This window comes from Vicugna pacos, chromosome 7 (genome assembly GCF_048564905.1).
Source record: "Vicugna pacos chromosome 7, VicPac4, whole genome shotgun sequence".
NCBI classification, from domain to species: domain Eukaryota; kingdom Metazoa; phylum Chordata; class Mammalia; order Artiodactyla; family Camelidae; genus Vicugna; species Vicugna pacos.
Window position 1 is genome coordinate 12,542,198 of NC_132993.1, and position 14,201 is coordinate 12,556,398.

Consider the following 14,201-nt stretch of genomic DNA (forward strand, 5'->3'; position numbering starts at 1 on the left):
GCAGTCAGTTTTGTTGGTGAAACCAGTTTGAGGCCAGATAGGGTAAGAGCTCGTGCTGAAGAGCTAGGCCGGGGTTAGACTGTGGGGGGCCTTTAAGTCTTGTAAGGAGGTTGGCTGCCTCCACGCAAATGAGATGGAAGAGCTTTAAACAGCGCAATTCCAGCAGCGTGACTGTGCCTACTCGGAACGCCTGAAAGCCTCGGCCTCCCGTTCAGCTTTCTTTTACGTCTTCCAGGTGCTGTCAAGTGTGTTTCATTGTCATTTACACTGTTGTTGGTGTTCTGTGTTTTGTAGGTAAACGTCCAAAAAAAGGAATGGCAACAGCCAAACAACGCCTTGGGAAGATCCTTAAGTTGAACAGAAATGGCCACGCACGTTTCTTTGTGTGACGGAGCCGCGGTTGTGGCCGCCCTTCCCTTTGGAGACCAGTCTCGGGGCGCGGGAGCCTGGTGCTTCCACCGCGCCCCTGCTGAAGCAGTTTGCATGTACAGTAGAGAACACTGCCCGGAGAACAAAATGAACCAGATGCTGCATTTTCACTGTGCCACACCCACTCAGCAATAACCATTTTGGACCTGGTGGGGAGAGGAAGAAAGAGGGTAGAACCTTAAAAAGAGACCTTGAACTGGAAAGGGTCTCTTGTCAGGGCTTGAATTTCATTTTGTTGTTGGTAGTGTCTTGATTTATTTTCAGTGGTAGGGTAAAGAATTATCAATAATTTATTTAACAGATTTTTTTTAAAGTTAACAGCTTTTAAATTTTCTTTTTTAAAGCTATTTATTTGGAAGATTTCTGGAGAAATATCTCACTAATTTAGATTTAAGAATGTGAAGGTTTTTAAATTATTTTTGATAGTGCGTGTGTTACATGTGGGGAAAAGCCACAGTAACAGTAACTGGTCTGGACTCTTAGATATTCAGGTTAAAGTCTTAAACAGGGATTTGATGCATTAATTATTTTAAATTAAGATGTATATGAAAATCGTTTTATTTTATATATTTCATGTGTTTTTTATAAGCTATTAGCTTCGCTTTTGCTAACATCCAAGGTGCATACTGTTATCCAGGTCGATTACCTATATCCCACCTTCCCTCTGCACTCCCCATCATTTTGTGTCGACAAAACAAGACTCTTCTCTTTGCAGGGAAACACCTTCATAGCCAATGGGTAAGAACTACATAAAAGATCCCACATTTTCTCTTATCATTTGACATTGCGATTTTCTTCTAAATAGAAAAATAGGCTTCTTGCATTTTCATTTTTTTGCTGATAATATCTGGGTCCCAAAGAGTACAGCTTTAATATCTTTTTCCTACTTGTGGAAAAAGTAGTATAAGTTTGGTTAAATTGTCATATTTGTAGCTTTTCAAATACATTTGTAACTACAGAGGGCCTTCTTCATACTGCTGATGTTGGAGGGCAGGACCAGCACCTGCCACAGAGGTTATATTTTATGACGCTTTTATTCTGTATACCTAATTTGTTGGAAAATATGAAATATGGTTTGACTTAGTATATTCAAATCTGCATAATAAGCCGTAATATAATAGGACTATGCTATATTAAGTTGTACAGAAGCAAGCATGTTGGAGTAGATGATTTGTGTGTGTGAGTGTGTGTGTGTGTGTGTGTGTGTGTAGTTTTTTTATTTCTTAACCTTCTAAAGAATTATTTAAGATACAGATTTGGAGTAAAATGGGTGCTTTTTGCAGTTTCTTCCATCTGTCCTAACTTAACCAGTGCGTAGTGAGGTTAAGTATCTGGTTGGGCTTTAAGGAATCATTTATTTCCTTTGTGCACAATTTTTACTAAATGCCAGTTTTCAGTTGCTCATAATAGCTTGTATTCCCTGCCCCTCCAACCCCAAGGCATATAAACAAGTGATTTCTTGGATTGGAGATACTCTCAATTCTGACAGTAGAGCATTTTACAGGTTCCTACAAAGAAAATACAGGCAAAGTGGATAAAATTTATTTTTATGGAGAAGAAGTATGACCATATTATGGATTTGTCTTTTTTTCACTCAGCAAAGTAGCAGGACTTTCCCTTCTGTATTATATATCACTTGAAGAGTTAAGGAAAAAAAAAGTCTATATACCATTATCTTTCATGGTTGCATTCAAATGCATTATTTTCAAAGAAATATTTCTTACTGTCTCCATTTTAATATTTCATTGAATATATATGAAATGTCTGGTGAATTAGCCTTTTTTGGTCCAGGTGACTGGACCACTGTCTGGATCTTTTCTGGGTGTCAGGAAGAAGAATTTTTATGGAAGTACTAAATATCTTTAATAGACCTACTTAAATTCTAGCTACACCATGCCGAAACTAGGTAAGAGATAGGTACGGTTAGTCATTTGATTGGTCACCAGATCTCCAGATATCAAAGATGTGTGTTTGCCCAATTCTCCCACCTTCCCCACACAATATACTACTGTGATATTTTGGTTTTCTGTAGTCACCATTTTAGTGTTACAGTACACGTGTTTTTGCTTTGCTTTAAGAAGTAAGAATTAATAATTTCTTTTTCCAGCTCTATTATGATCTGGGTCCTTTTGTTGTCTTTACATTTTTCACAGCTCTAAATATTTTTAATTACCTGACTTTTTTTTTCTTTAGCTATAAAAGTGAAAATAAAATAATTTACTTTTATGAATTAAAATTGTGGCCAGTATCCACCCTATATACTTAGGCTGGTAAATAGCCAGTATGTGGAATTTTTAAGTGAAGGTACTGTGGATTCATTTTTGGCAAATGTTAGACCATTAACTGGCTAAGTTCAAAAGACTTTCAGTAAGGTAATATAACCACTAAAACAAAATATGCGTAATTTTCTGTGAATTGGTAAAAATTCAGCCACTGATTCAGTGACTTTCCCAGTCAAACCTCTGGTAAAATCACTGGTTGTGACGCATCCCTTTATCTCATGGAAATGGCTGAGCTTTGAGGTAACTGCAGCCAGTATCTGGACTCAACTGTAATAGACAACCCTTCACCTTTCCCTCAGTCTCCTTTATAAACAATACGACCATACAGACACTGCAGCTGAGGTAGGAAGGCGGCAGTGGTGGCAGTTAGCTAGTTATAAGCAAATACAAATATGTAAAACAATTATGATTTAACATACGCAGTTTTCATTGTAGTAGTAAGTAATGATTTTCCTGTATTGATTCAGATAAGAGACTTCTGTTAACCTGAGATCCACTGTACTGAAATTCATAATGTCATATAATATTATGCTTTTTAGTATTGATTGATGATACAAACTGTAAAAAGCTGTTTATAATAGCTCAGTATCTTAGAAATACTTTGAGCTTCATAAGCATCAGTTAATTTTTACAGCATACAAAATTGAAAATTCTGACCAAAACCATCTTATAAACTCAGAAGATAAGCCCATCTTTATCACTACTTAAATACTTAGCATTGAATACTGCTCTATTTTTTAATAATCCTAATTATTGCCTTTTTAATGAACTCTACTGTATTTATTCATATGAGATCAACAGGTGTTTATCAAACATTTACTATGTGCCCAGCACTACTTAGTACTTTGTGGGGATGTAAAGTTGAAGCTGTGGTCTCTGCTCTTGAAGGTATCTTCTCTAGGAAATAAGCAGTATTATTTTCATTTCTAAGCAGACTTAAGCAAAAGAGGGCCCATTCATAAAAAAACAAAACAAAGCAGAACTTTTATCAGTTGCAGTGGAGATATACTATATAACTGTTGAAGTGGAAGTTGAATTTTTTTTTTAATTTTCAAAATTTTAAAAAGATTTCAAAAGTTAATAATTTAATGTCGGAAATCATAGATAGGGGCATGGTATAGCATGAAAGGCAGCAGGCGACTTGGGTGTTTATCCCAGTTCTGCCCTTTATGTTTCAGCTGTGTGACCCTGAGTAAGTCACTTACTCTTCCTTAGTTTTCTCATGTGTAAATTTGGATCAAAATGCAGTTAAGAAAAACATAGAAGAGCATTTCTTAATCTATTAGAAATAGATTCATACTTGCAGGGAACTTGTCATTATTTAAGTTACAACTGACAATGAATGCATATTTATATGCATTTTTAAATGAAAATTGCTACAACTCCTAAATTTTGCTTCATGTATCAAAATATATGCCCAGAGCATGCTACATAAAAAATCTGAACAATCTCTAACAAGGTGCTGAATTAAACTCAGAATCAGTGTGTGAAGTGAAAGAAAAAGGAATGAGATAGTTTGAGTAAGAATGAGAATGTATCCTCAAGTAATCATTAAGATGATATAAAGTAATTAAAAGATAGGTTTTTCTCAAAGAGTACCACTCTACAGATTCTGCGTACTCTTCAGGCACTAGAATAAGGTAAAATAGATCATGGAATTAAAATGATTTAGCAACTACCCACGGTACTAGGGCAGAAAAATGAGGTGGTTAAAGGCTGGGGCTCAGCAAAGACAGCTCTGAGTTGGTCAGCAGCAGCTCGTTGGGTGGAGAGAGAAAGCACTGTAGTGGTGGAGGAAGGGAGACTCGACTGGATGGCTTCAACTTTAGGAAAGAGACTTCCTGCTGTTTTCAAGAGATGCTCTCTGCAGTGATAATACTACTCTCCAAAGAGCTGATGAATGCTTACATGGCCCAGTAAACTACTGCCAGAAGTAACTGTTGCAGTATATAAGCATTTTATGATTTCATATGAAGAGACGAGGGTTTAATGTAAATTTGAAATTTTCCCCAAAACTTCATTTTTCTCATTAGATATTAGCCCAATTTCTCCCTCCAAAAAAGGGAAGCTCAAGATCACCAGTCATTTTCTGATGCCCTAGACCTTCATCGAAAGCAGTTTTGAGAAGGTTGAGCATCAGGTCTTTAGCTTAGGAAAAGAGACCAATGAAATCCAGCGAGGGCAGTGACTTGCCGGGGGTCACGGTGGCTCCTTGACCTCTGGTAAACAGTCCCCGCTCTGTGACACTGTGCAGCCTCCATTCATCCTGTGGTGGCTGGTGTTGACATGCTTGCTAGAAGCCAGGTGGAAAGAAAAGGGAAGAGGTAGTACACTCACTGCATTGCTGTTGAACATAATGTAATTTTAATACTGTAGCCTTACTAAAAACCCGTCCCTTAAAATTTTTGATTTGTTTTTCAGTGAACGTCATGCTGTAAGTCAAATACTTGATATCCCTTACATAAGATTTTTTCAGTTCAGGACATTAAGAAGTAAATGCCTATTTCCAAAGCAATTAGCTTATTGTGACTGACTGTGGTTTTATTCTGTTATAGTCATTTTTCCCTCTTAAATGAGGAGGGGAAAATAATACTTTTACCTGCATTCTACCCCTAGTTTCCTTCTCACCCTTCGTGTCCTTTCTAGTGTCCTAAAGCTTTGTCTTAACAAGTGCAACATTAAATTTTTTTGTTAAAGCCTTTTTGAAACTGTATTCAGTGATTCTTCCAACACATTTATCTGCTCTGCACTATTTCGCTACTAAACCCTGGCTACCACGTAGCCCATGACCTCCAAGTAGTTTACCTATGCAAGACCTGTGACAGTCTGAACTCACTTTTCTTTATTTCACAAAGCAGTCCTTAATGGAACTCAATCATAAAGATAAACCTTTCCTCCACCCAGTTTTATTTTGGCCATTTCCTTTTCATAATGTCAACAATCTTCCCCCAAGATTTTTCACCAAAACAATGATCATAAGTGCTGGAATATATAATATTTTGCAGGAATACTCATATTTCTTTGGTGGATTTTGGTTGGTAACAGTTACCAGCATTAAATGTAATATATAATGAAGAGTTGATTCCTTGCCTAGAATCATTTCTTCCCTCTAAGATTCAGAGGATTCATCGTTTATTTTTACAAAGCCTACATATAACTTCTACATTATAGTCAGGGACCTGAGGTGTAACTTGCTAAGTGAACCCCAAGGTTGTTTTCTCTTACAAAATAAACCTAAACCAAACTAAGGGCCTTACATTTATGGTTAGACTGAATCAAAAGCTATAACCTCAGTTTTTCCAAAAACAGCTTCTGACTGCAAAGCAAGTCACGCAGTTGTTAGGTATGAAATAGCACTGATCAGGAAATGCGTGTGCATCTTGGCAGACTGCATTTCCTTCCGAGAAGACTTTTCTACTTTTAATATAAATTAAGCCATAACAGTTTCATGCTGTGGAAAGAGGGTGAAAAGGTTCATTTTAAGAGATTATATAATATGAATTTTCACATTTACTGTGAAATGTCTAACTTTGCCAGTGCTTCAGCAGGTTTGTTTGGGTTTTTTTTTTTTCCTGTGGGGGAGGGAGGGTAGAGGGTGGTGTCAGGGATGGATAGTACTGGTTTTAGGGGTTTTAAATCTGTGAAATTTGAAAAGGGACAGTTGTTGGCTATGGTATTTACTAGTTTTGTAGTAACGTTTTGCTAGCCTGACTGACTTTTCCTGAGCTGATTTTCATGCCCGTGGTCCCAGGTGACTGTTAGCCTTTCCTGTTCAGGGTGTCTGCGGAGTAGTGTCTTGTCTGTGTGTATAGGCAGTCGCCGTGTGTGCACATGTGTGTCCTTTGAATACAGAAGCACACTGTGACAACGGAGTGGGGTGTGGCTGGGAAATGGGATGCTGAAGCTTTAAGAGCATTTTTTTTTCCGATTCATAACAGTATTTCCCATCTTTTGCCTGCAGGCAGGGAAAGTGTACAGTATTTATTTTGTTTCTGTTTTAAATTTGTAAGTTTTTAAGTAGCTTACATTGGTTATTATAGGGGAGGACAAGTGACTTGTTTAAAGTTGTATTTGGTATTCCTACTTTCCAAGTTCTGTATTTTAAAATATTGAAATTAAAGTTGTATTACTTCTGTTTTGATTTTTTTTTTTAGCACTCGGTGTATTTTTTGCTCATTTTGTTTGAAAGTATAAATGTTGAAAGTTGTATAAAATGTGTCTTTGAAAGAAAAAAATCTGAATTCTATATCCCATTCTGACTTTCTGCTCCCTTTTTCTGCTTTTTGAGGCTGGGGAGAATTATTTGAGAATGTGAAAGACTGTGTCAAACCTGTGCTTCTCACTATTCTGAAGATTTCCATGTGAAAAGTAACGGGTCTTAGCGCTTTATTGGACGTATTGCTGGGGAAGCAGTTGCTTAAAGAGAGGGAGGAACACAAAGGGATGATGGGCAAGAAGAGGCCGTGCTGTGGCCCTGGACACGGGTGCCTCCTGTACCAGGTGCAGGGCAGTGAACGGCACCTGTCCGGTTGCCTAGTTAAGGTGGGCGTGGAAGTGCAAGTTCCCTGAGGAGGACGAGTTCCGTCCTGGACACCGTGCTCTTGGTGTCTGAGTGTGGTGAGGCCTTGCGTGGGCGAGTGAGAGAAGACTCAGGAAGGAGTGTTTCTGGGTAGAAGAGGGGCCTGGGAAGGGGACAGGAAGTGGGCAGAGTCACTGTGGAGGAGGAACCCAAGTGCAGGTTCATGAAACTAAGGCAACAGACGGGCCAGAGGCCTCTGCTCTTCCCCTGCCCAACATCTGCAAGAGGGTAGGTCATCCAGAGGGCAGAGAGCTCTGCGCACCTCCGCAGCCGCTCCAGGAGTGTCACCCAAGGCACGTTCACACTTCCTCTTTCTACTTACTGCCTGCTTTCATCCAACGGATTGAAACCTAGAGCTCAACAAATCTGCTGTTTTGTAAAAATCCACCTCCTCTGTAAGCCTGTGGGCTGCTTACCCTTCCATCAAGCTCATCTGTTTGAAAATTGACTGTGAGGACCTACTCTCCTGAGACTGAATCTGATTTCTGTGTTTGCATCAAGCAGTGAGACTGCGATATACCACTGTGGGCACTGGGGTGTTACCCGCCCCTTGGTGGTGGAGTGGGGAGGAACAGGAAATAAGTCCTACATGGCAGGTGGGTTTGTTTTTTAGGCTTTGTTTTTGGAGGGGGGGGTAATTACATTTTTTAATTTATTTTTATTTTAATAGAGGTACTGGGGATTGAACCCAGGACCTTCTGCATGCTGAGCTTGTGCTCTACCACTGAGCTATACCCTTTTTTTTTTTTGAAATATTTTTTGCAGAGAGAGTTAATTAGGTTCACTTATTTATCTGTTTTATTGATGAAGGTACTGGGGATTGAAACCCGGACCTTGTACATGCTAAGCATGAGCTCTACCACTGAGCTATGCCCTCCCTCCAGGGTTTTGAGTAGAAGCCCTCATTATCTTCATTCCATTTGAGTACTTCCTGTGTACAAAGCATATTTTCATTTCTTCCTCAGAATAACCCAATAAGCAAGGGTCTATACTCCCCATCCTACAAGTGGAACCTGGGCCAGAGAGGGTAAATAACGTGTCCCCGTTCACACTGCTGACGAGCCGACCTGGGATTGTAATCAAAGTCCAACTCTAACGGCCATGTTATTTAATTGTTATATACTTTCCACTATTAAAAAGGAATAGATGCTCTCTAGGGATAGTTTTGTTCTAAAAATTTCTTTGTAGGCACCCATTTTGGATCAAAAATACATTTTCTTACAGAAGCTTTCTGTCACGCAACTGAAGTGTGAAGTCTACTTTCCCAGAGGCTGGGCGCACATGACAGAACGCTGTTATCTTCTAGGACCCCACCTTCTGATGAAGAACAGGCTGTACACAAGGGACAGTGATAGTGTCACAGTACGTGAACCGAGCACGACTTCCCACAGCGGCAGACCCTGGGGTCTGAGTCGGGGAGGCGCCTGTGCACTGTCCACTGGCCTTGAGGGTCCCCGCAGCCGCCAGGCTGCTTCTGCCACTGCCCGCCCCACGCACGCGCCCCTCCCGCCAGCCCTTCCTGGCCCTCAGCTCGGGGAGTGGGTCCTCCAGGTGAGGGAGGTGGCCCAGAAGACCCGCCTCTGCTGCGCCCGCTCTGGCTGCGGAGGGGGGGGGGGCGCTCCTCCCCCAACCTGCGCCCCTCCGCGCCTTCACCCTCCCTCTTCCTTGCCTGGGCGCTTCCCACCCTCCATCCCAGCAGTACCCTTTAAACGTTTTGAAGTGCCAGTTCGGAATTCTGTAAATTCACATTCCTTCTATGCTAGAGTCGTGGGGAAAAAAAAAAAATGAAGGCCCTAAAAGTAGAAAGTAATACGTGTATATTTCTTAAGTTCTCTTTAAAGGCAAATATAACCTGGGACAAAAGATTCTCAACAGCAGTAGAGAAATAGTATTTGACCTTCTTCTAAGCATTTACTCTACAAGCTGCCCTACCGAGGGAACTTGATATATTTGTTTCTGGATTAATGCAGACCAAGTTAGCAGCAGCCTCTGGAGAAGGGGAGTAGGGACAGGAGATCACTGAGGCTGGGAACTTGCACGCACTCTGGTTTTATGATTTTTTTTTTCTTTTTTTCCCCCTAACTCAAATAACATGCCGATTTTGTAATTTACAAAGATGGATGTGTTCTACCAGGGGGTATGGGTTAGCTGCCCCAGGACACTAATTACATGGTCCTTCCTATTCACACCCATCAAAACCAGGCCCTTCTGCTCCCGCAGTGCTGAGCTGGCAGCCTCGCAGGGCTGGGGTGGGTCAGGGACCCTGAATGGGACACAGAGCAGGCCACCCGGGGTTCTTGCTATGAAACCCTCTCTTCTTCCCTGCTCTCTGCTCATCTGTGCTTCCCGTTGCTACACCTCTCACTCTGCTGTGTGCTTGTCCCTTATCTGTCTGAACTACTAGCCTGCATTCCCCTGTCATCCGCACCTTCCAGAATTTGGCACAAATCTCACTAAAAGTACAGTGAGTAAACACATGAACAAACATGGATAGTCCTCATTAGCATGCTTCCCTCCCTCCCTTAGAACCTAAACCTTAAAATTTTACTCTAATGCTTTGCTGACTTTACTATACATACATAGATGTGATTTGCTTTGAAAATACAGAATATAGTCATTGTTAATGTGGATAACTGTTACAGAATCAAACTTGGGTCTGCTTGCCCATGCTCAGTAAAGCCAATCTGCTGACACCAAGTTGTGGTGGAGGAACGTGCAGTGTCTCTTGCAGGGCGCTGAGCAGAGTCCAGGTAGCTGGTGCTTAAAAGACCTGAACTCCTTGATGACTTTCAGGGTAAGGTTTTTTAAAGACAGGGTGAGGGAGAGAGCTGTGGGGTGCATGATCAGCTCGTGGACATTCTTCTGATTGGTTGGTGGTGAGGTAATTAAGAGTCAACTTCATCCTCCTTCTGGTTGGAATCAGCCTGGGATCTCCCTGCTTGTGGGCAGCGTTCAGTTAACTTCTTCCACCTGGTGGGGGTTTCAGTTTCTGCAAATAGCTCAAAGGATATGGCTCAGAATATTATCGATAGCCCTTGGGGAGGAACTAAAGGTACTTCAGTTTGATTAATGGCTTAACAGTTATTATTTTGTCTTGCTTGACTGTTTTCCTTTGCGTTTGCATTTTCTCACTTCTCTGATTAAATGTATTCTTTGGAACTGAGGGAAAGCCTAGGAGGCTAAAGTTTTTCTACAAACAAGAGGCAGGCGAAGGACATGGGTGGGTCTGTCCTGCAAAGGCCCCATAATCCTGCTCGGTTACAGAACTACAAAATAGACTAATTAGGATATGAAATGGTTTTTTTTTTTTTTTCCTCCTGAAAGGAAAGGAAAGGGTGCTTCCTGAAGGAGTTACTGGAGTCCCCAGAGCAGTATTTTCAGAGATTTGAGGCAGGATCCTCCTTGGGCACTGCTTGCTCTGCCTTAATTCCTGGCAGGGTGATGCTTAGGGAGGGAGTTGCCCAGGGCTTCAGCCGGGCTCACCATGGAAGACAACCCTTAGCTGGCCGGTCGTGGATAAGGATGTAAGTATGCTGAGCAGGTAGAGTCTCTGGCCTGTAAGATTCCAGGTCAGGGAGCAGAGCCTGGCCGCGAGCAGGGTGAGCAGAACACGAGTTTCAGGCTTGGTTCCTCAACTCCACATCAACTCCACCTGGTGGAGACACCTTACACTTCCGTATCCCAAACCCAAAGCCCCACATTCTGTCCCAAATGTGCTCTTTGGTGAACAGCCTCAATAATCTTCCATTACCCAACTCAGATTCCTGGGTGCTTTTCGCGAATTGTCCCTGCCCCCACCCAAACAATGGTTCACCACGGCCTGTCAATTCATCCTAATGGGCCTTTAGTCCACCTGCTCACGATTGCCACCACCAACCTCCTCCTCAGCTCTCACTGGAGCTCTTAGGGTCAAGACCAAAATCCTTAACGTGGTATACCAGTCAGAGGTACATTCAGCTGTAAGGGAGAGAAAACCCAAACCACAAATGGCTTACACAAGATAGAAGGCTGGAGAGAGGCATTTGGGACAGGGGTCTACTTCACAAAGTTGTCAGGGGCTCAGCTCCGTTCTATCCTGCCGTTTTTAGTGTATGGCTCCCACTTCACGATCCAAGGTGGCTGCTTAGATCTTCCAGCCAGCAGAGGGGAGGAAGGGTGAACCTATAATCACCTTATTGTATAATTTCTTTATTCTTGAGTGGTCTAAAACCTGGGCTTTGGAGGCCACAAGAACTAAGCCACCTAATGTCTGGGTGACCTTGGACAAGTTACTTAATCCCTCTCAACTGAGTCTCAATTTTTTCAGCTCTGAAATGGGTTTAGTAGTAGCTTCTACTTCATTTGCTTATTATGAACAGTAGATGAGATAATCCATGTGAACCACTGGGCACTGTCCCTGGCACAGAGGTGCTGAGTAAATGGTGGTAGTAGTAATGGTTGTTATTCTTTTGTTCCCCAAGTCTGTTAATCTCTTATTATATCAGAATAACCTTGAGGACAGGAACCAAACATGACTTTTGGACCTTCCACATCTGCGCACCGTGCCAATCACTGACTAAGGTTGTGCTACTTTTAATATTTGTCACTGCAGATTCCATCTTCTCCCCTGGGCTGTGTCTGAGCTGAAGTAAAAACGTCTGCCTCACGTCTGCTACTTGGTTTGCCCCTCGGCTGCTGCTTCCTGTTTCTCCCGTGGGTCACCGCACGCTTTACATCCGCTCTCTACCTGGATCTCCAGGACACCGCTCTGCTCTGTAAATAGTCCCACCAGTCGGTGCTGCTCAGCAGACGGGGAAGTGAGATGGGAGGGACCGCTCTGTCCTTTACAGTCCTTCCCTTGGCTTCCCACAGGACCCCCCCTGGAGACAAGCACACTAACACACACCAAAGGGTGTGGGTAGTTGAAAGGAACTGGGAGAAAACTTCTCATTTGTCCATTAAATATGGTTATCCCTTACAGCCTGAGGGAAAATGAACCATTTTCTGGGACACCCCACTCCCTGGCCTTGTATCTATTTTAAGACCCTGTTTTTCCACTTTTCCTAAAAGGGAGATCTCTTTAATTAGTTCTCTGTTGGGGTTCCCTGGAAGTTGCTGATAGTACCCTCAAACTGTGTCACTGGAAAGTTTAATAAGAGGACCGTTTACAAATGAGCATGCAGGGACGAGGGAAAGCATGGACAGACAGTGAGGTCTACAGGGGCTACTTCAGAAGGCAGGAGCCATCACTAGTCCTGAAGGGTGGAGCGGGGGGAGTTACTGGAACACAGAGGAAGAACCCGGTGGAGAGGGCCTCCCATGGGAGCTGTGGCCTCTGGCACAAGAATACAGCTGACCACTCAGGAGGAGAGCTGGGGGTGTAGGCAAGTACCCTAGACTCTCTCCCACCTCCTGCCAGGGCCTCCCTCATGGGTAGGACCTGCCGGAAGCTGGACAGTCAGGAAGCCCCCTGACCATGTCTGTAGAGGTCAGTATCCAGGAGCACAGAGCAGGGTGGAGGAGACCTGTAGGGATAAACAGAAACTCTCCAACATACATCCTCTACTCTTGGAAATTTCCATACCACCTCTTAAGAAAACCAACTCTTTCTAAAAAAAAAAAAAAGACTGATTTCACCCCAGGATACAGCCTTCAGCAGTCTGCAATAACCACCAGCAGGGATTTCCCCAAGGTCTGTTTTATTCAGTCAAGAATCATAATGTCGAGGGAGGGGGCGGAGGGCATGAAGGTGAACTTGGGAGGCTGGGGAGGACTGCAACACTCCAAAGATTGGCTGCCTCAGAGATTTTCTTGCCAATAGGGGGTGAAGGAGTGCCTATTCTCATTGGTTTGGGGCCTAAACTACTTGTATGAATTTGCTAGGGCTGCTGTAACCAGGTACTGCAGACTGGCTCACACAAAAGAGCTGTATTTTCTGAGTTCTTGAGGCTCGTAGTCCGAGATTAAGGTATTGGCGGATTGGTTCCTTCTGAGGGCCAGGAAGGAAGGATCTCTTCCAGGCCGCTCTCTTTGACTTGTAGATGGCTGTCTTGTCCCCACGTCTCGTCGCATCATCTTCCCTCTGTATGTGTCTGTCCAAATCTCCTCTTCTTATAAACTCACCAGACATACTGGATTTAGGTCTAGCCTAATGAACTCATTTCAATTTACTTAAAGACCCTATCTCCAAAATATGATTATATTCTGATGTATGGGGGAGTTAGGATTTCAACATGTACATTTAGGGGGGACACGACTCAACCCACAACAGTACTGGATCCAGTTACACATAAACAATAACCCTCAGAGAGTAAAGTTTGTAATCCCTGTTTAAAAAAAGAAGAAACATTTTTCTTCCTACCATATTGTCTGCTGAGAGTCCCCTGACCACAGTAGTGGTGGCCAGTGCATTAGAAATGGGGCTGTTTACAGGGTCATTGGCCTGCTTATCATCCTTGAGATGGCCCCTTTACCTGGGCCAGAGGAAGTGCGGGGGCAGGGCTTCTCGCCCCACAGGTATCCAGAGCAAATCCCCAGGGATGAATGCAGTTCCACCTGGGTGGTGTGATTATGGGGGATGTTTGCTATCTTTATCCCTTCCTCTAATATTTAATGAATATTGGGTACTGGCTGGGCCCTGAGGCCCTTGTTCAATGGGAATAAGACAGGGCTGCTTCTGTCAGAACAGGGGTCATAGCCAAGGAAACAAACAACGTGCTAGTCATGGGGACAGTAATGCCGCCTGGTCAGGGGTCACTTGCTGTCCTGGGCCTGGTGTTAAGCCTGGTCAGCGGTGCAGATTTCCTCTTCCTCCGTGGGGAATCTCTCTGCTTGTCAGTGATGTTCTCATGATCCAAACTGTAGAGCGCACCGTGGACACTGTCTGCTCCACCCAGATGCCTTGGTTCCTTGACTCTATCTGTGTGTCCATC

General features: G+C 42.9%; 1 protein-coding gene across 1 annotated transcript in view; it reads left to right on the forward strand.

The window, feature by feature from the left end:
* Positions 1–6,852, forward strand: part of KDM7A (lysine demethylase 7A) — a 76,529-nt gene extending 69,677 nt beyond the window's left edge. The window contains exon 20 of the mRNA XM_072964346.1: positions 295–6,852. Coding sequence (XP_072820447.1) covers positions 295–389 — 95 coding nt within the window. The 3' untranslated portion in view covers positions 390–6,852. The remainder of the gene's footprint in view (positions 1–294) is intronic.
* The last annotated feature ends 7,349 nt before the right edge of the window (positions 6,853–14,201 follow it).